Source organism: Corvus brachyrhynchos, unplaced genomic scaffold (assembly GCF_000691975.1).
Source record: "Corvus brachyrhynchos isolate BGI_N302 unplaced genomic scaffold, ASM69197v1 scaffold83, whole genome shotgun sequence".
NCBI classification, from domain to species: Eukaryota; Metazoa; Chordata; class Aves; order Passeriformes; family Corvidae; genus Corvus; species Corvus brachyrhynchos.
In genome coordinates this window covers 2,721,191-2,742,861 of record NW_008238464.1, presented here as the reverse complement: position 1 = coordinate 2,742,861, position 21,671 = coordinate 2,721,191, and the positions used below count along the sequence as shown (strand labels likewise).

Genomic DNA, 21,671 nt, shown 5'->3' with positions numbered 1-21,671 from the left:
CCTGCTGAAGTGAAATGCTGCAGAAACACCTCTTACACAAACCAACACACAAAAGTTGAGCTTGCTTCTGGAACTGACCCCTCCACTAGGCAGAGAGAGAGACACTTGTGGAGGCACCCATCCATCTTACAGATGAGCAGGCTATCTTTTGCACCAGTGATGTGCTGGGTAAAGAAACTACCATTTTACCTGGTGGATGTGAGGCAAAACACAACACCCATGTGCTTGCTGTCCACACTGGAACAGTACCATTTCTGCTGTTAGCTTGCTCACTTCCCACAGATTCAGCTTTCAGAACAAAACACTGATGAAATGTTCAAGAAATAAAGCCTGACATTAAAAAAATCAACAGGTAAACATCACAACAACAAAAAAGTGTGCCTCTGTCCTGCTTGAAGCAGGGTCTTAATAAGAGAGAGCAAGACTAAACCATCTGCTTATTATGAAGCACCAATCTTTGCAATTTAATGACAACACCTTTGCACTTCTATCTAAAGTGTTCTCTGCACTTTATCTAGTGTTTTCTGACAGAGAGGCTACTTTCTATCTGGAGGTAGGTACACAGGAGCATTGTTGGAAAGGATTTGAGACACTTCTGGGCTCCAGAGACAAACAGCATCTTCTCCTACACTGGTCAACTGAACTAGTTTGCACAGCATCTTCAAGGCTCTTTTAACACTAGCTCAGCTGTGTGCTTTCCATTGCATATTTAAGAGATTGGGCACAGGGGAAGAAGAACGCTTTAGGCACAAGGGCAGTGTTTATTGTGGTTACAAACCAGCTTAGGGTACAATGAATTCCCAGGTCCTCTAGCATTAGCACTTGCTACCATAATCTCTAGATTTAGGAGCTCAGCTTTAAGACTTTATTTTAGCCAACAATTCCATGCACAATCACTCAAACTGTGCCTTGCAAAAGAAGCACCATTGAGGGACTTAGAAAAAACATTTTTGTCTCATTAAATGTTGGAGAATAACATTGCTATTTTATATTTATATATACATATGCACATTAAGAAAGAAGGGGAGAGAAATCACACAGGATAATCCCAAATGTACAATACTAGATTTGTGGACCCATAAACTAAAGAAAGAACCAGAGGAGATTTTAAAATGCTTGAAAGTAGTTTGCATGTGCTACACTGCACAGAACTTTTTCCTTAAATAAAAATGAAGTGATCTACTTTTTCCTCATGATTTACTGCAGAACAGTGGCCAGCTGACTGATAATGGAAGGTGGCTAAGGTCTGCCTACCATTTTCAAAGCAGAGGCTATAAATTTCAGCTCCTCCCTTCTCCATGAAGCCTGTCAGTTTTCACCTAACTTGTCAGGACTTTGTATCTCTGGAATTTCTCCTTATTAAACTTGGCTGAAGTCAACCAGCAGATCCTAAAGGTATTTGGTGGAAAAGAAGGCAGGACACATTCAGTATCACCAAGAAGCCTCATTTCCTTAGGAAGTCAAGATAAAAATATGGAATGCTGCCGCAAAAACAGGAGGAGCCCACAGGCAGGTGCAGTTTATGAAACTACAATTAAACACAGTCAAGAGAGATTACATTTCAAGCAGATATATCCCCTTTAATATAAACAGAGAATTAATTCCCCTGACTTTGATCCTAATGCCCAAGCCAGATTTTAAAGTGTACCTCAGAAAGACAGCAGCTTATACTAGACCTGAGATCTTTTGCTTGCCTATGCAGACTCAAGTTCAGCATAAAAAATTGCTAAAATGAAAGCACAATGCTCTGTCACAATCCTTATTGGTTTCACTCTGCCCAAGCAGGCAAGAGCACACATGCTCTAACACTGCATTGACAAGGTTGCCTTGTTTTCCTTGAGTAGACAATATGTCTGACTCACTGGGGGTAAATTGAGCTGTGCTCTGTGTCTGACAGAAATTATATAAAACACAGCCTCATACTTCTTGCTGTTATCTGCACACAAAACATTTGTTTCCCATCAGAACTCGAACCTCCTCAGACAGCTGAGACAATCAGAGCTCAGCACTGGGGAAGGCAGCAGCAAATCACCTGCATTGAGGTCACCTGCACAAACACTCCTCTCAGCTCAGAAGAAATGCTCCATCACTAGAATTTGCACAGGCTATTATTGTTCAAATTCATGTCAGTGCAGGTACGACTGGTAGGTAAAATATCTCAACTGTGAAAGCATCTGCATGCTATCCACATTGAGCCTTCACCACTGTTAGTATTAGGGTCCAGAACACAGATAGATGCTAGCAGTCAATTGTACACATATGAAATCATGTGTCACTAGTGATCTCTTTGTCAATGCTAACAGCAGGACTTCAGGTGATTGCAGGTATCAAGCCTAATGACTGAAGAAAATTAGGCACAGTATTAAAGCTTAAATGCATGAGTATTGCCCACCTAGACTGGTATTAGTGCCCAAGGATGGTAATAGACGTCAACGAATTCACCTAGATGACTTATTCTTTCTTTCTCAGTGTGTCACTGCAGCTGCACCATCAGACCGAAGGAAAGAAATTTTTTAAGAAGTCCAGACTTGTCCAAAGAGCTCAAGACTTGCAGAGAAATTGCAATCCTGCCCTTCTGCCTACAGAAGTCAGCTGTAGCTGTTTCCATTATGTTCCAATAGGTGCCCTCACATACTGATGAGCAATAACAGATCTCGGTGCCACAGCTGGGGAATATACCCTGAGCATCATCTGTTGTGCTATAGCAGTGTTATCTGGTTCTCTTACAGCCAGGTAGGCAAATTTTTAAAGCTGTGTCCCTAAAAAAAAGGAGATTATTTTACACTCCAAACTACAAAGTTCCCTTTATGTGGCCATAACTTCCAGTTGTGTTATCTAAACTACATTTCAATTTACAGAGCACTGGTAAAACATTTTCTCTTACAGCCAGGTAGGCAAATTTTTAAAGCTGTCTCCCTAAAAAAAAAGGAGATTATTTTACACTCCAAACTACAAAGTTCCCTTTATGTGGCCATAACTTCCAGTTGTGTTATCTAAACTACATTTCAATTTACAGAGCACTGGTAAAACATTTTCTGCTAGACAGGACAAGAACCTTGCACATCAGACATAAACATACAGATGAGGAGAAGGCAGAGGCAACACAGCTTTCTTTACACTTTCTTCACACTGTGTTCCACAATCAACTTTGAGTATGAAGCCATCACCCAGCCTCAGCTCTAAAAGCCACGCAACAGGAATCCTGCTACATGAGCACCATGAAGCCTTTACAGCTAAAGCTCTATTGCTGCTGAGAGATGCTGGTGAGGCAGCAATGGTGCCCTCAATGATCTTCATGGCAAAAGGAAAACACCTGCTTCTTTCAGCCTTGAAACGGGTTTCCAAAACAAGCTTGTTAAAATGTATACAGAGGTATACCCACAAGAACAACCGTCTTCCTCTCAGGTGAAAATCTTGCATAAGAAATAAGCAGACAGAGAAACAAATATGTATGAATGGTTTATATCCATTTTCTTCTCTCCTTTGGAAATTTTTCCCTCAAACACACAGTATCAGTGCAAAGTTGCTCCTTACAGGGACACAGCAATGCAGAGCCTTAGTGCTCAACATCAGCTCTCTCCAGCAGTATAATTTCCCAAGCTGCTCGATAACAGCCACAGCTTTTTGCCCTGATCTCAAATGCCTGTGAAGCTCCCTCTTCAACTGCATCAAACCAGACATCCTCCCCTTTCCAAATAACCTTCTCCAGCCTGACAATCTTGCTAACCACCTGAGTAATCAGATGAATAGAGTGAAGTTTGCCCTTTATCAAAACTGGTGCCAGCACTGCTCCAGGAAATTTCTTGGACTGCATCCAGAAACTGCAGCTCTGACTTAAGCCAGGTGTTAGATGTATCTGCCTTGCTGGGAGATAAAGTCACTGCTCCTTGTAAGGACAAAAGGCTCTTTAGAGTTAAATGTCATTCTACCCTGTTAGAACTATGAGCTGGCAATCCAAGAAACTTCCCAGCCACCCAAGGGCAGGGGTGTTGTGACATGTCTGGCACCCCTACAATGCCCTATGCACCACCCTTGCCTGAAGATGGACAGAACCACCTCTGACCAAACGGGGGTCTTGCAGAAAAACAGGCAGCATGGAGCTGCAGCAGAGCCCGGTCCCACACTGACACCAGCCAGCACTGCAGACCCTGCCAGCACCCACGGCTGAACCTCCCGGCATCAGTTCCATGGCAAAGCAGGGGGAAGAACTGTGCCAAGCTGCTGGGCGAGGGCATGCAGCAGAGGTAGGTGAGGGATCTCAGTTAAGGAAGGAAACAATAAATTATACAAATTCTCTGCAGTTCAAAAAAGGCTGCCCTACTGGCTGCAAGACTATCATAGCTCTTTTTGACCTCCTCCAAAAGCAGGTGTTACAGCTCAAGGGACCACTCTGGCCAGCTCTGTTTTCCTCTGAACTGTAATATATAGTTCCCAGCAGTGGTTTGGGTTTTTTTTACCTAGTCTCTAGAAGAGATCCGAGGTTGATCAGCTTCAGGAGAACTGGACAGAAGGGCTGTCCACATTCTCAGTACCTTTCCTATTTACTTCTTTTCCACAGAACGATTACTTATTTTCCCAGCTAACTGTTTAACCAAAGACTACAGAATGATGTTCATACTAGTAGTAAGCAACCTCTTATTTCAGGGACAAGCAAGCAGAGTGCCAGTACTCTCCATGGAACAATCTGGATTTTTAGGCCCCTGATCCATTTTCCCCAAGTCACATTAAGAAGTGGTGACTCCTATGAAACAGTGAAATGGCAAAGTAACTCTAGTGACTTTAGTTTTGCTTTGGCTAACTTTACAGTAAGTACAGCCATGGACTGGTACGTAAGCACTTTATCAGGCAGCCGCCCTAAGCCAGATACAGCCAGGTAAAGCACTGCATTCACATCTCTACACTAAAAGGACCGCCCTTATTCAGCTTCTCCAAGCTGGCTTGACCCAGTTCTGTTGCACAGGGTCAGGAGGATCTGTATTTCCCAATCTTCCAAAGTGAGCCACCAACTTTTTTTTTCCCTTCAAACAGATCAAAATCCATGGATTGTCTTTGAGTTTTCATGGGGAAAACAAGAATATATGTAATAGCGCAAACTTTTGGTGCTTATTATTTCATTTTTCCTTCATTTTGTCTGCTAGTTTGTGTGGGAACACACATTTTTATTTATCTGTGATTTTTCTGCAGACTGCTTTGAGATGTCCTATGGACAATGGACAGATTACCCACACAATTGTAGTTTATAACACCATGTAGGCCATAAGATACAGACTCACAAGAATCAAAGTGACTTGCATATTGCAACAGAAATAAGCAGTCAGCAGAGTAAGGAAGGTGGCAGTGAGTAACTCAGGGAACCCTTCCTGTCTAGATATGGGAGATGTGCCATGTTTCTCTGCAGGCCTGGAGGCTTTGGTCTGAGGTTGTTAATTTTTCTGCAGAGGACACACAGAAACAGCAAGACAGGCAAGCACTAAAAGCAATGCAACTCCTTTCATAAATCAGCAGGATACAGTATCCAGTTGTTTACTTAGTATAATTTTACACAGACTAGATTGGACAAGTCATGAAACACTGGGCACAAGAGCTGAGAAATGCTGCTATTAAAAAAGGCATGTGGAAAACTTTCCCAAGGGATGCCAAGAGTGTGTGTGGGAAGAGGTAGGAGGAAGAAGCACTAGCGTCAGGGGTTATAACAAATAGAAGAGAAGCAATTGTATTTTTCCCTCAAAATCAGTTATTAAACTTTACAAAGAGAAAAGCATCGCTGGAAGCGGAACACAGGAGCAACACTGGAAACAACCGTGCAGCTGCAAGGAAAGGCTCCAAAGGAGTTAAACAGAGTCAAGCTTTAGGGTGTAATGCAAGTTAACAGCTTGGATGCAGGCAGATTTGCCAAGTAAGTTTTGCTAAGGTTTTAAATGCTATTTGCTTCACAAGAAAACAGATTCTTCCAACTAAACAAGGACTGCCAAATCTTAGCAGTCATGGCAGTCTTACAATCATGGAAACCTAACAGTATGGTCAGTGTGTGGAAGGGATCAATGCAGACTGAGCAACACCTTCTCCAAAACAATGTCACAAAAGGAACAGAGACCTTACAACAGAAAGATTAAGGACAGACTATATATAATGCCTCCCTCACAACAAGCAAGCAGCATGAGATTCATCCTACATATGTAGATTTTGTAAAACAATTTTCAAAGTGCGCATACGCTGATAGTTTGCATTGTTCCCCTTTTACTGTCATTGGGCTCATTCCAATAAGGAGTGAGAATAGCTTTCCATTGATGAAGACTGGTGGGTTTTTTGGTTTTATTTGTTCTATGCTCCAGTGAAATTTTTTCAGCCTACATGTGCTGCAGCTTTGCCCTCAGAAAGTGAAAAGAAGACCTACCTGTGCATCATTCTGTAGTAAAACCTATAGATTTTAGATCTTACTGTTCCATTAGTGCTTGCTTTACTGCTGTAGATCTAAAGATCTGCAAAGATTCAGTCTTCTAAGTATTTTCTTAATTTGTTCAGAAAGGAGGGAAGTAGAATAGGCAGGAAAGTTTTATGCACATCAACATCCCCCAACGTTTCAGGCAGCAGAACTAACTAGTCATAATTTATTCAAAGATCAAGCTGATAGGCTTCAGCCCACCTCCTCTTTTCTCATCCTTGCCATCATTCTTTTCAAAATTAAAGTCTAAAGAGAAAACCACAAGAAAAGATGAGAAGGATGAAGAGCATTTCCACAGTGCCATGTGCACTACAGAGCTGTAATACTTCTTCCAATGCCTCTAGTCAGAGGTTATACTACCTCATTTTCTTCATGCCAACCAAAACTTTTTAAGGAAAGCCTTCACTCTGAGTTTGACATCCCTCCTTTGAGGTGATCAAAGCTTTACAGTCCAGAACTGACATAACTTCACTGATCTTGAGCAATGTGTGAATTGCAGAATCATGGCCTTGAAAACTGAAAATCTGGGGTGTGCCCACAGAGCATGCCAATACATTAGGTTTTCTAATTTGTTAAGCATTTGGCAAAGCAAGCACTGGATCAGAGGTATCCCAGAAGAAAGGAAGTCTTGCATCTGTTCTCAGTTCAGGTTAGTCAGAATAATCAGCTATCCCCCACAGCACCACTTGAATTTAAGCAGAAAGGCGTAACACTGCCAGTAAAATATGCACATAGGCACAAATCACCTACAGCTTCAAGCAGCCACTCATCAGAAAACCACAATTTCAGTTTTGTGGAAGTTTCCACTGGAGCCTCTTTCTCCATGGGCATGGATACAGTATTACCAATAGCAGTTCACCTAACTGTAGCTCTTTTAAAGAGGAGAAGGTGAATTTGTGGCTGTGGTTCCTTCACCACTTCTTTTGGAACAGTGCTAATGGTGGCAGTCACTGCCCTCTCTGTCCCCATGTTCTCTCCTCCCACAGTCCCTGTAAGTTGTGGTGAGCTAGAACCAGGATGGACCTGCACTGTTTGCCAGCAAAGGAGGTGTTCATGAAACCGAAGCTATGGTTTGAGGATATGGCCATCTCTGGCAGAAATGTCAGTTTGAGCTACTGCCCCTTTTCCCTGATGGCCAGCAGTGGCTCTTTTCCAGTCTCATGCCACCTTCTTCATAGCAACCGCACAAGAGTTTGCAACATCATGTGCTGAACTCAATCAATGAACCAATCCAGGTTATAAATAACATGGGGAAGGAGAGGAGTAACGGTGTTTTTAAACTGGGACCAGGGCCCATTCACTGATCCAGGTGACCATCTGGCACCAAGTGCCTGTGTCGGCACAAGTGTTGGGAAACAGGCAAGGAACCAGTGAGCAAGGCTGGACAAGAACATCCTACGGCCACGTCTGCCACTGAGAGAATGGTACATTGCAACAGTATCACTCCATGCCTGAAGCTGACTTAGTACAACTTGGAAGAATTTACACATTTTTAGTCTCTGTGGGCTCCTTACTTTGAAGCAAAAACACATGAGCTCCACTGGTAGGAATGACAATGCTTTTAAGCTGCATGGGGCTAACATCTCCAAACTCCTCCCTCTGACTACATTTCATCCCCTAAAAAAGCATTGCACTTATGAGATAAAAGACAGTGCCAATATACAACTCGCTTTTCAAAACCAGACAAAAATTACAGAAAGTTTCAAAACTTAAGCCATCTCCTGCAATATGAGCTTAGCCATAGGATAGACAGCATTTTTCAACTGTTTTCCTTTTTCTGTGCAACCTCTCTATTACAACTGTTTCTGATTAATACATGCTATTAAAAACAGAGGGAGTGTGCAGTAGAGCCCATCTTAACACTGTGGAAGAAGCCATTGCCATGCACAGTCCAGCAAGCTGCCCTGTGTAAAACTGCTGCAAAAATGAAAACATTTGCTGTACAAAGAACATTCACTGTGTGTCAATGCACCTTCATTCTTCTCTGGTTTCTCTGCTTGTTAACTGCAGCAAAAAAAGCACTGCCTCCTCGTGAAGGCAGCCTTTGAAAAACTTCAGCTGAAAATTGATCTTTATCAAGCCATCTCACAAAAAAAGAATATCTAGCTGTTGGCAGACACAACAGCTGAAGTCAGAGAGCAGCAGTCACACTGTCCATCAGTCACTCGAGATTTGGAGATAAGACTGAAGTCCTATCAGTTGACCTAACCCTGCCATCTTGTTTCCCTCTTCTCCTGCCTGTTTACCTGTTACACCCTACCGCTCATCTAGGACCTTGTGTCCAAGGCCATTTTTACTTGTTGCACCTATACACACACTAAATTATAAAATATTTTGCAGCAATACCCTTGCAGAAGTTTTGCTTGCTATAACCATCTTGGCCAAAGACCCCCTGCTCTGTACAATGTACATGCATTAACATAATTATTCCCCCTATGTAAGTTCGTAAGTTCAGAAAAGTATGACAGTTTGAAAAGGCACAACCTCTCTACAGAAGAGTGGTATCAGTCAAGCTTTGCAGATATCACATGGGAGGATCTCACTTGATTTTAAATGTGAAGCTTCTAATTTGTGAATGGAACTCTATACAACACAAATGGAATAACAGGGAGAAACCCATGCTTTTCTTCATCTGTTTTGTAGGCTTAATTTAGACTGATTGCTTTTTGAACAGCATAAACTGCAAGACACCTAAGGATGCAAATATAGGCATATATTTTTTATTTCTTTGACTTTTACTTTCCCCTCTTTCCCATCTAAAGCTCCACAATAAATCCCCGTGGGTCAGTTACTACAACTGCTTTACACTGCTGAATTCTGTTAGCAATCTGCTCATCATTCCTGCAGGTACTTCCGTTTTTAGGCTTCTTGGAACTACATTGGACCCATTCCTTTGAATAAACATATACCCTTTGTAGGTTGCAGATGTACCAGGGAGAACACTATCCTCTACATCAAGCAGGCACCTCACCTTCTTTTTCAGTAAAAGCAAGATGATACATTTCAGAGAAAAAAGTGGGAAGCAAGCAATCTGAACTTTCTCCCCCTCTTCTAAGAAATTTCTGAAAAGGGAGTGCTATGCACCCATGTGCCTTGGGACTGGACAATGCAATTTGTGAAGGCCAAACGCCCGAGCACACAGGCACACAGAAATCTTGGGCAGATGGACTGGAGAGGTCAGGTCCTGCAAGCAGAGAGCTAACACTCACATGCAAGGACCATGCCTTTCAACAGAAATATGAGGTAAGTGCCATATATATATATATCATTATTAAATTTTACACGTTGCTAATAAAGCAGAAGGTTCCTCTACTCACCTCAGTAACATCCATGACTTTGATAGCTGCCAGCTGGCCCGTTTTGACATGGCGACCCTGAGTAACAGAGAGAGAACAGTCAGCACCAGCATCTCATCCATCCCTTCAGCTTACACAGAGCAAAACACTTGGACAAGCGCTCCAGTCACTGGGTTTTCCCCAGCTATGCCGGACCCTTATGATACTTTCTAGGAAACATTACAAATACTCTAGATGGTTAAAACAACAACAACAATAACAAATTTGAAGTGTTCCTATTAAAATTTTAGAACCCTTTTTTTTTCTCCTCATTAAAATGATGATCATCAAGTACAAACAGGCTATATTCACAGCTTCCCTTCTGTTTACTTTAGCAAAGCTCATCATCAGTAACGATAGTTTAATCCCATGTCAGAATAACTAAATTCCACGTGTTGCATATTTTATTTGTATGCACCAATGCCTAGCACCTAGGTGACATATAACATGCTTTACCTAGTAAGCATGGTTAGCCCATGCTTAGAGCTTGGACATTTCTCACTGGTTTGGTCTTCCCAAGTAAAAAAGTGGGGTTTCTGCAAGGGATGCATCAGACCTGCAAGAGCTCTCTTTGCTTATCTCACAATGGCAAGACAAGAACAAGACGTCATCTCCCTTCAGCTACACCACAGTAAGGGTACAGTTTCTCAGTACAGCTGGAGCTGAGTTAATAGATCCCAGCTCCTGCAGCAGGGAGCTCCTACCCTTCCTTCCTCTGCCTCCTTCCAGCCTCCTGTCACATATTTCTCCCAGGAGCACTGAGCTCCTTCTGGCACTCATTGTATCATATGATAAGCTGATCGAGATCACTAAAATGGCAGAAAGTTAACACAGAAAAAGCAAACTGTGGGGTGGGGCAGGGGATTGCAGTCCAGGAAATTAAACTGGTTTGTTCTGCAGTTGAAACAGAGCCGGAACCAGCAGGATGCAGATCACAGGGCTAGGAAGCAGGCGGCATGGCAAGCCCCTCCAGTCCTGGTGGGCTGTAACTCGCCTCAGCTGACTTCTAACAAAAGCCTTTTTCTCTCCAGTGTATGTTTACACGAGGTAGAGACATCAGTTAGCTGTTGTGTACTTTTTTTCCTAAACAGGCAGTTAGAAATGGTCTTAATATTGAAATTTTCCAGCTCTCCACTTAACACTCAGTGTAACACCCAGCAGCCTATCCTAAGCCAGTCAAACAGCCCAGTCTCCCAACCACTTTCCCAGCCACCATCCCCAAAGGTTCTTATCTGCATCAGTCAAGCCCTCTAGCAACAGGTATGCCCATTAAATTTCTTCATTTTTATCAGAAATAATGATAAGAACATAATGGAACATTTAACTGAAGTCACAGTTCCTTTATCTCTCTCCTCACCAACTTCTGACTTTCCTAGGCAGAAACCTATGTGACGGACATGAATAGTATCTTTTTTTCCTGGACTAACATATTAATCTCTTTACAGGGTCTTTTGAGACTGGCACCCCAGAACTGAAGCACCCCAAACCACTAGTCTCTTTAGAGACGTCTTGACCCCTTCACACGTTACGATGCCCTCCATGGAGGTAATGGCCAGGCATTGCTGCTGCATTCAAAAGGATGAAATGCTGCAGAATTCACTGCCTCACCTTTCTTCCACAGCTCTTGTGCTTCACTCTCCCCCTTACTAACCAATCCACATGCTTTCTATAAATACATTAGTGTGCTCAGGCTTTTGCTTGCTCTGTAAACTCGCTTTACCGCAGGCATTTCTTTTTACAGCTTGGTCTCAAGCTGGTTTCAATTTTGAAACAAAGTTAGGGGTCGTAACATGTGTGCAGTAGCCAACACTGACCCCACCTTGACCTTACTACTTCGTGAACCAAAGTCTTTCAGCAAGCCCAGGAGATTTCCAACTCTAATTTCCCACACTGGACCTCTGCCTAATGACAAAAGCCTGTGGTCTTCTCCTCAAGACTTACCATCCCACAAGGAAGGAGGGGAAAATGGCTTACACCGAAGTGGAAAAATGCCTACTCTCAGCTCTGCCCCCATTTTCCACAGCTTTGTTGAAGGAACTTGAAAGCCCAAGGACATGGGAATCAGAGTTTTAGGTACAAAAACAGTATGCTAAAGATAAGAGAAAAACAAAGACATCTCTGAGGAAAAAACCCTCACAACACTAAGGTCTGAGGAAAGAAACTTTTTTTAAAAAAAGCAGTGAAATACAGTTCCCCATTCACTCTGCATCAAAGTGGAGATGCTAAAATGGTGGCAGAACATACTCAAACAGAAAATGTGGCATGCAGAAGAGCAAAGTAGCATTTTTTGGAATTTTTGCTCTATTTGTCTTTTTAAATCTACTAACTACTGGTGGGCTTGCTATTTCCAGAGAGACACCTAAAATTTCCCAGTGCTCAGCTTCACAGCTTTTCTTGAGTCAATGCTCTTCCCTGTGAGACTGGCCCACTCGGGATGACTAATGTGCACCAGCCCTACCATCCTTCCCCTGAAGCTTTATGGGATCCTGCTGGTGCCTCCACAAGTGTTCCTATGAAAACTGGGGCCAGCTACAGCAGAACACAGCGACTGCTCATGTTTCACTTTGCTTCTTCTGGGAGGGGAAAAGCTTCTACATAACCCTCCTAAGGGACTGAAAGCAAGGGAACTGCAGAGTGTGGGAAGTGTGGTCTGCTCAGTATCCCAGGCCAAATTTAAACCCTGGTCACTTCAGAATATTGTTTAAAATTACTCCAAATACCCTTTTTGTAATGTATGGAGCATTCATATTCTAAAAATCTACAACATATGGGGAGGAGGAGGGATGGCCTGCATGACATTAATTTATATGAGAGAAGTAAAAGGACATTTTGAAGCCACATTCTTTTCATTAAAAATTTTTTCAGAGGGCGGGAAAGACCAAATATCACAAGCACAGCATATAAGCATGAGCAGAGTATTTGTTTGTTTGTTTGTTTATCTGCTTAACAGCTCTGCTCAAGAACAGGCCTGTCAAACTATTAGCATGCTGGTATAATTTTGCTCGCAACATGAAATGGCTAAGCATTCCCACTTTGGAAACCAATTGTTAAGATTTTCATGGCCAGCTTTCGCTTTGGAAAAATTTGTCTGTGTTAAAAAGAGTAATAATAAAATTGCAAAGTGGCTGAATGTGAAGAAAGAACTGCAGAAATCATAGATGGGAGAAAACCTCTGAACTCAATCTCCTGGGATTAAAATTTATTCAAATTCTGCTCACAGGGCACTTCACAAATGCAATAGCCATCAAGGCTCCATCCAGACACCATATCTCAGCAACACACTCCATTGGAATAACATTTTTTTGCAGAATGAGGCCCTTGCTTCAGTGCAGTGTGGACATGTGGCCCCTCAGGGCATCCAGGGATCCCCATGCCCATGGCAAGGCAGAGATTCTTGCAGCTTTGTTTCTCCAGGCAAAGTGTTGGCAATTACCATCTGGATATCTGAAAAGCTCTGCGATATTGCAAAATGCAACCCATGCTAACTGAAAACAGCAGCTTCTTAAAATATTGCTAGATGCCAAATATCAGAGGCTGGGGATCACAAGATACTGTCTGTCCCATGGCCAGAACGTTGTGGGGATAGGAAATGTGCAATGAAGACAACAGCAACCTAGATGCATCTTGCTAAGCATAAGCTGACTGTCTCCAGAGCCAATGGAGTGAGGAAGCTGCAGAGGTTTCTGCAAATAGTGGCAGCAACAGGTAGAAAACACTACATCATCCTGGGAGTGAGAGTTTGCCTCTTACTGGGTTTCAGCATGGGAACCACAAGAAAACATCAGCACTGTCAGCTTGTCCCCATGGAAATGAGCCCACCAACACATTCCCTTCATTTAGCCCACATTAAGATTTTATTCACCAAAATCTCCTAACTACTTCTTGTTTCTTACACATTCTCCCCACTTTTCTCTCCCTCCTTTCATGGTTCTATTCATATTAAAGCACTTATCCTCCCAAGGAAGCAGCGTAAGAATATTTTTAAGAGTGCTACTTGTACCACTGCATTTTTAAATGGCCTGTTGGGATGAGCAAATCAACAGAATTGAGACTGCCAACCTCAAATCTTGTCCTGTTTCTTCTCATGCAGACGACTGAAAGTTCATTTACACAGAGCTGTAGTTCTCATCTACACAGCAACACTGCAGCATTTAATTGTATCTTAAACTGAATCCTCTACTTAAGTACATTCCCAGTCATGTCTGATAGCAATATGGTGTTTATTTCTCATCTCAGTGGGCTTTATGCATGTTGAAAAGCAGAGGGGACAAGGGGAATCCTTGGTAGACTGCCAAGATCTGCAGAACATTATAAATTTCAAGCCTTCCCACACTCTCCAAGTCAGTTAATACACCTACTTCTTGCCTCTTTCTTCCTTCACACACATTATTACTGTAAAATTTTTGGTTTAGAAAGGTTCAAAGGCAAGTGGTGTTATGTGCTGTTTTTCATGGTGCTTTTTTTTTTTCTTGTGCCTTAATGATATCAAAGAACTATGCAAATGAAGTGCAAAAGAAAATTCTATCAGCTAATTTACCTCCTTCCCCCACCTCTCCCCAATTATCCAAGATATTTATGTCACAGTAATGTAATTCTCCTACTAACACAGTTTCAGACCTGTGTACTAGCATGCCTTTGGGAGACAGTTCCTGGAAGCTTGTTCCCCAGCTAAATGACACGGAAGCAGGATATGGGGCAACATCATGCATTAAGGAAGGAATGCACCATTTGTGACTCATGACTTGCAACTTCGGATTATCCTGTGCACTGTACACAATTAAGTCTTCGGTAAATTTCTCCCAGCTCCCAGTATTCTATGCTGACAGTTGTAGAAAGAAGAGGAACTGATTTGAAAAAAAAAAAATCTACTAATCCAATTTCAGTTGCCACAACGCATGCAGAAGCAGCAGACCAGATTTAGACATTCCATCAAGTGAAAATTCACCTCAGTGCCACCTCTTAGTAGTGAGTGCTGTACAATGCCCCCGTGCCAAACTTAACTTTCCAATTTGCTTCTCATTCAGCTGGCTCTAAACTCCTACCAGCCCGAGGCAACAAGCCATGAAGCAATATTCTGTTATTAGGTTGCACGCCCCAGTGCAGTAAATGATAACTTATTATTCCAAGTCATGTTTGCCATCAGCTCTTTTTGTCAGTCCTCAAAGTAGAAAGTTGTAGGCCAACCAACTTTGCATTGTGAAAACTTGGACCCTACATAGCGTTTCTTTCCACTCCCCGAAAAGACCAGGTCTAGCCTGTGAAAAGCAATGGGAGCAGTGCTTGTGGAGGAAACAGAACATATTTTTGACATGCAGACAGAATGGCACAAAGTGAAAACAACCTCCCCAGTCAAAACCAAAAAGTTATATGTAATGTGCTCCTAAGCAAAAAGTGTACCTAACTGTATTTGTAACCAAAATAATGCTGTTCTACTGATACAGCATTCCGTAAGGCAAGTAATCATAGGCTCCAGCGATGGAAATTTGTAAAAAAAAAAAAGAGATAATGTTTATCTGGCAGGAAAACTAGAATAAAAATCAGCAAAAGAACCTCCGTACAAAGACCTGGAAAATCACTGCAGAAATACACAAGAAGAAGTCATCCTGTTAGATGATTTCTAAACCCAAACTAACCAGAACTATTAAAGACTAGCACTGTTTAAGTCAAAGACAGGACAAACCTCTGTGTTTTCCTTCTATCTAACTCTTGACATCAAATGCCTGAAAAGGAAAACAGAAAACAACATACTCTCTATCCTGCTTTTGATATCCACAGGCTCACTAGCTGCCTATTGAAGAAATAATAATGACAATTTACTCATGCACAGTAGTGCATTCTGCGAAATAATGCAAGAAAGATGCACAGTTATTATCAGTTTTGTCCTTCTGGGGACAGAGTGAAAAGATGTTACCCACTAGGAAGAAAAAAAGAAGAGTTCTATTCACTATTTTTCATTTTGATTCCGAGTTTTGTGGTAGCTTTCCCACTGTGAAAGATGCTGGATATACATTATCAGAGGCATTTCCTTCTCCCAAACAGCTCATTGCCTAAATAGGAAGAAGAGAACGGGGAAGGAGGAGAAAGGATGGTGGGAAAAGCATGGCAGAAAGCCACAATCTAACTTTCCCAGGATAACAACAGGTCAATTGCAGAGCTCAGCTAGGAGGCATCTCTGCTGATTCCCAGCACCCTGCCCAGCAGTCCACCTGGTCCCACCTATCGGCAGGAGATGTTTTTGTCTGATGGGTGAAGACAGAACGAGAACTGCAAAAGCAGACAGTTCTCTTGACAATTCACCTGGAAAACAACACCAATTCCCCAAGGAGCCTTGAAAAGATTTGCCTGAGGCCTGACGTTTATGCCGGTTTCAGTTCACAGCCACTGAAACACTTCACCTGGCAATAGATTAAAAAAGATAGCAAAAGAAGGGGATGTTGCAGGGGAAGGGGAGGGTAAGAGCAGTGCAGCTGTACAGTTTAAGACCATGGTTGGTCCTTTGTTACCCAGTCATGTCAACTGCAGTCCATTCAGCCAGCCAGGATCCCTTCAAAACCACACATTTCCTGGCTCAAATAGTACTAAACATTCCCTTACCAAGTGAAGGCTACAGATTTCCCTCTTTTTCATTCCTCAAATACCGAGCAGGAAGGCTGACAAATGAGGGTCTGCTGGCAACACTGGCAGCAAGGCTGCAATGCATCTTCACACAAGGCCATCGGCTGTGTGCTAGATCGAGCTTTGCTGCTCCGTAGGTGACCACCCAGAGCTTCCTGCAGACTAGAGGCTTCTTCTAAAAGGACACTTGAGCTAACTGGCTTGAGATCCCAGCCTGGAAGATACCCTCTTCACAAGCCACTCTTGAAGTCATCATCCCATTCTTCCAGCTGCCACCATTCTATGTCCAGATTTAGTGACTTTTACTAAAGACATCATCACTCATTTTCTCTCATAATGGAGTCTGCACCCCCAGCCCTGTCCAAAAAGAGACGGACTTTATTAATCCTTGCACTTTTTTTCTGGTTTTAAACCTTTCTGGGTGATTTAGTTAGCACACTACTGAAAGACACCAAAAAAAAAAACCAAAACCAAACTAAAATGAAAGAAAATTATTAAATCAGAATAGAGGCATACCTCCCACATGGACTCAGTTGGCTTAGACCACATTTGGCTTCCTTTGGAAACATCAGGTAAAATCAACTGGCCCTCATTCAAACCAGTTCTTCACCCTACCTAAATGGTTTTACCAGTCACTAAATCCACCCCTCCTAACACCGATAGGTGTCTCTGGATGCCCTGCAATGTTCTCCTGTATATAGAACAATTTCTTTTTGGCAACTATAATTAAAAATGAGCCAGATGGAGAACATCAAGAAAAGAATTTAGATCAAAATTATAAAACATGTACTTGTAGATACAAAATTACATGGTCTGTTGATACAGACTGCTACTGATTTCTCATCTTACACCTTGACAGGCACTGTCACCACAACACACTTTCCACTGGGTATTGGCCACTGCCCGAAGGAGCGGCACACCCAGTTTGGTGGCATGCTCATAGCAAGTCCCTGCAACAGGGGCTGTGTTAATCACGTTGAAGGGAACCACCACAAGTCACTAGAGCAAGCCCTGTGCCTGCCACATGGCACCACAACTACCCAGCGTCACTTCAGAGACATCATGCACCACACAAGATTCCTACCTCAGACCAAGCATGGCCCGAACTGACCTACCAGGGTCACCACATGGGTGGACAGGGGCTTTGAAACAATGCAGGTGCTTTTGCAGCTGAGAGAGATGGCAGATAAAGGGCAGAGTCTCTCCATTCCTTCCGCAGAGTGACATCAAACTAAGCCTGGATGAAAAAAGCCTGGGGCTGCTTCTCTTTGACTGCTTTTTAAATGAATTCATATTGACATTTAATCATCACCCTGGACAAGCAGAACTTTCCGACTGAGAGGAGCAATTGACACCTTGTGACCAAGGCCCTCTGCATAGCCAGGCAAGTCTGCACCCATTTCACTTTGCTCACGCTCACCACCAACTTGCAGAGAAACCACCTCAGTGCTGGGCACACCCCTTTGGAAAGAGGGGGTAAGACGTAAAAATAGGCACTGAGTACACAGAAGTGCCACAAAATGCATACTTTTCTTTGGGGGGAGAAAAAATAATAATCAAGCCCTAGTTAGTCCCTGCCCCTCCATGCACCAGCTCTGTTGAAAGCAGCCTGCACTCTCGTGGGGGGCATGGTCAGAGGTCGTACACCACTGACAGAAGGAAAGATAAGCCCACACCCACCATATCAGCCTTGCTGCATTCCATCTACTGTCAAAAGAGACTGGCTTCGAGAAATGGGTGACAGCCATTGCCAGGCAGCGAGAGGTCAGTGGCCCTCCCTGGACAGCATCCAGCAGTCACAGACAGCAGGTGTCCAGCTATGCTGCTTCAGGTTTTGGCTGCCTGCGACACCATCCTGAAATGTCCAGCAGCCTCCTGGACAGCAGCAAGGAAGGGTAATTAAAGAAATCAACCTTTTCTTTTATTTCAAGAATGCTAAATGGATAGGGCAATTGTTTTGGAAGGCATAAAACATCATTGTAAATGCAAAAGACATAGTGGGAAGGGAAAAGGGGGAACAATTGGCTTTGCTGCTTTTAATTTCAATTGTTAGTATGTTTTTGGGTTTGCTGTTGCACAGAGGAGCCCAACACACACTGCCCTGTACAGCTGTCCTCATCAAGAGAGTCACACCTTTTGTCTAGCTGCATCACAAGATGATAACACACTCCATGGGGAGGAGCTGCTAGCTTAATATTAATGAGGGGCAAGGGGAAGGAGAACTATTTCCATGTATACCTTCCCAGCAGAACAATACAGCTGAACAGAGCAGGAAATCAGGCTGTGTAATGAATTTTATTTCAACGTGGTTAAAATGAGAGATTTCACATTGGCAGCCTTTAAAAAATTCCAGAACATTAGCATTAAAGACGAAAAGTCAATGAACTCTTACATACACATTTATTTATATAAATATACATATATATGTATATATATAAAAAATAAGTTCCAGTCCAACTGTTAATACTCCTCCAGTGCTACCCCACACAAGAAGAAGGGCTGGAATTGGTTTTGAGCTTTTTGCTTGTCCTACTGAGGGGAGACACTGGCTGCCATCAGGAGTTGGGCTTCAATGGTCCTTGTGGGTCCCTTCCAACTCAGGATATTCTATTCTTCGATTCTCTTTCCTTTAGCCATTACAAACATCATCAGCACCAGTTCCAGTTAGTGATGTCTCCTTGCCACTCTCGACTAGGAAGCCAGAATCTTCCAGGCAGATACTGCTGAAAACTAAAATACATCTTGTAGAACACAAGGTATGCTGCAGGAGTACTACAGTAAGAAGCATTCTTGAAAAGAATAGGGACCATGTCTTATACTGTAACCCCACATGTAAAAACAAATTCAGATATATTTTACCAACTTGCTTGCAAGCAACATTTAGCCTAAAGTTGCGTGTATTTTAATTAAATGAGGACTCGCACCAGGAGACTATTTACAGCATTTTTATCTTCTGATAACCTGCCAAGTACATCTGTGATTTTAAAGGGGAAAAAAAAAAAATCCAAACCACCTTGTCCTTGAGAAACTGGCTGGTGGCCAGCAAGTGATCTGTAAACAGCTTTGTGTCCACACAAACTATTTTCAAACACTCAGACAGTATTTTCAGACCTCAAACTATTTCTGCTTTGTCAGCAGGAGTTTGGCTCAGAAATTCAAGCCTGTACTAACAACCCTTTCTATACCAGAGTCAGTAACAACAGCTCCCCAGTCTCAGAGGTTACAGAGCCATTTATTTATTTAGCAAAAGGAGGACCAAAATAAATGCCATTTCCTCTCTGTTGCTACCTGGGTAGTATGTAAGTTGCATTCCCAAAGCCTGTGGCCAACATATTTATTATGTGAAAGGGCCAGATGACAGAAAAGCCATTATGCAACACATTCAGCTCACAGGTTAATCCACGGAAAAGAACGGCATTAAGGAAATGGAGGCTGTGTGTTCTCCAATAATGACTTTTTACCGAGTACTCAAGAACACAGCAAGTGCCTCGCAAAAACTAGTCAAAACACGTTCACCACTCCTAAATAACACGCTACAGGCTTTCACAGACCAGGTTGTGGCAAACAAAAAGGGAAAGAAATTCCTTGGGAGAACTTGCAATGCAAGGCCACAGTACTGCTGCCATTGCAGCTGGTATTTACCTGCCTTGCTGTGTACTCAGGGAACAAATAAAATGCAGATTGAGCACAAGTTATTTTGGTGTAAAAGGCTTTGTTAGGTTTCTTTCTACAGGAAGAGTCAGCAGATCAATACCTGGCTCTGAGTCTGGTGCCCCCAGCAGAATTTTGGGGGGTTTGGTCATCGGTCAGTCTACATGACAGCAGGCCTGCTGGCAGACAGGGTACACCTCTCTCAGAGGGAGAAAAGGATCTTTGGACAGAAGTTAACATTGAAAGAGCCTTGAACTAGGTTTGAAAGGGGAAAAGGATAAAACCAGGGTCACTAGAGATAAGCCTGGGAGAAGCATGCCAATGTTTGTGGGACAGTGTGCTACCAAGGTCCTTCAGTCTGCTGTCTTAGTGAAGGCTGGAGATGGAGACTCATACGACAGCAAAGATGGAATGGGTTATCAGTGTGTTGGAAACCACAGAAGTACCTGAGAACAATCACGGAAAAATTAGGGCTTCTTCCCATAAAAAGGTGGTGGAATCAACCGACGAACTGAAGCGCGTCTACACCAATGCACACAGCACAGGCAACAAACAGGAGGAGCTAGAAGTCATCACACAGAAGGAAAACTATTATACAGCTGCCATCACAGCAACATGGTGCGATAACTCATACAATTACAGAGCTGCAATGGACGGCTATAAACTGTTCAGAAGGGACAGGCAAGGAAGGAGAGGCGGTGGGGTAGCCCTGTGTGTTAGGGAGTGTTTTGACTGCCCAGAGTTTAATGATGGTGATGACAGGGTGGAGTGTTTATGGATAAGAATCAGAGGGAAGGCCTAGGCAGATATCCCGGTGGGAGTCTGTTACAGACCACCCAATCAGGATGAAGAGGCAGATGGAATATTCTACAAGCAGCTGGGAGTCATCTCATAATCACTGGCCCTTATTCTCATGGGGAACTTTAACTTACCAGATGCCTGCTGGAAGTACAACACAGCAGAGAGGAAACAGTCCAGGTGGGTCTTGGAGAGTGTGGAAGATTGTAACCTCCTGATGCAGCTGGTCAAATGTGGACAACTAGGGAAGCTTCCCCATGAGAACTGCTGTTTGCGAACAGAGAAGGACTGGTGGGTGATGTGATGGTTGGAGGCCTCTTGAGCAAAGCAATCACAAAATGGTAAGAGTTTTCAGTTCTTAAACAAGTAAGAGGGAGGGCAGCAGAACTGCCACCTTGGCCTGTCTTGGAAATTGGTTGGCAAAGTCCATTGGAAGGTAGCCCTGAGGGACAAAGGGGTCCAGAAAGGATGGACATTCTACAAGAAGGAAATCACAAAGGCACAGGAGCAGCCCATCCCCATGTGATGAAAGACAAGCTGGCAGGGAGAAAGGCTGGCCTGACTGAACAAAGAGCTTTGGGTGGAACTTGGGGAAAAAAGGAGAGTTTATGACCTTTGGAAGAAGGGGCAGGAAACACAGGAATGCACCCAGGTGGCCAAGAGACCCAACAGCATCCTAGCCTGTATCAGCAATACTGTGGCAAGCAGGACCAGGGCAGGGATTGTCCCCCTGTACTCAGCACTGCTGAGGCATCACCTTGAGTCCTGTGTTCAGTTCTGGGCCCATCACTACAAGAAGGACATTGAGATGCTGGAGCATGTCCAGAGAA

At 43.1% G+C, this 21,671-nt stretch overlaps 1 protein-coding gene across 4 annotated transcripts in view; it reads right to left on the bottom strand.

The window, feature by feature from the left end:
* MAP4K4 (mitogen-activated protein kinase kinase kinase kinase 4) overlaps window positions 1-21,671 on the bottom strand; it is a 167,294-nt gene that overhangs the window by 77,178 nt on the left and 68,445 nt on the right. For all 4 annotated transcript variants that reach the window (XM_008635822.2, XM_008635819.2, XM_017737010.1 and 1 more), the window contains exon 3: window positions 9,760-9,816. In XM_008635822.2, the coding sequence (XP_008634044.1) occupies window positions 9,760-9,816 (57 nt within the window). The remainder of the gene's footprint in view (window positions 1-9,759; window positions 9,817-21,671) is intronic.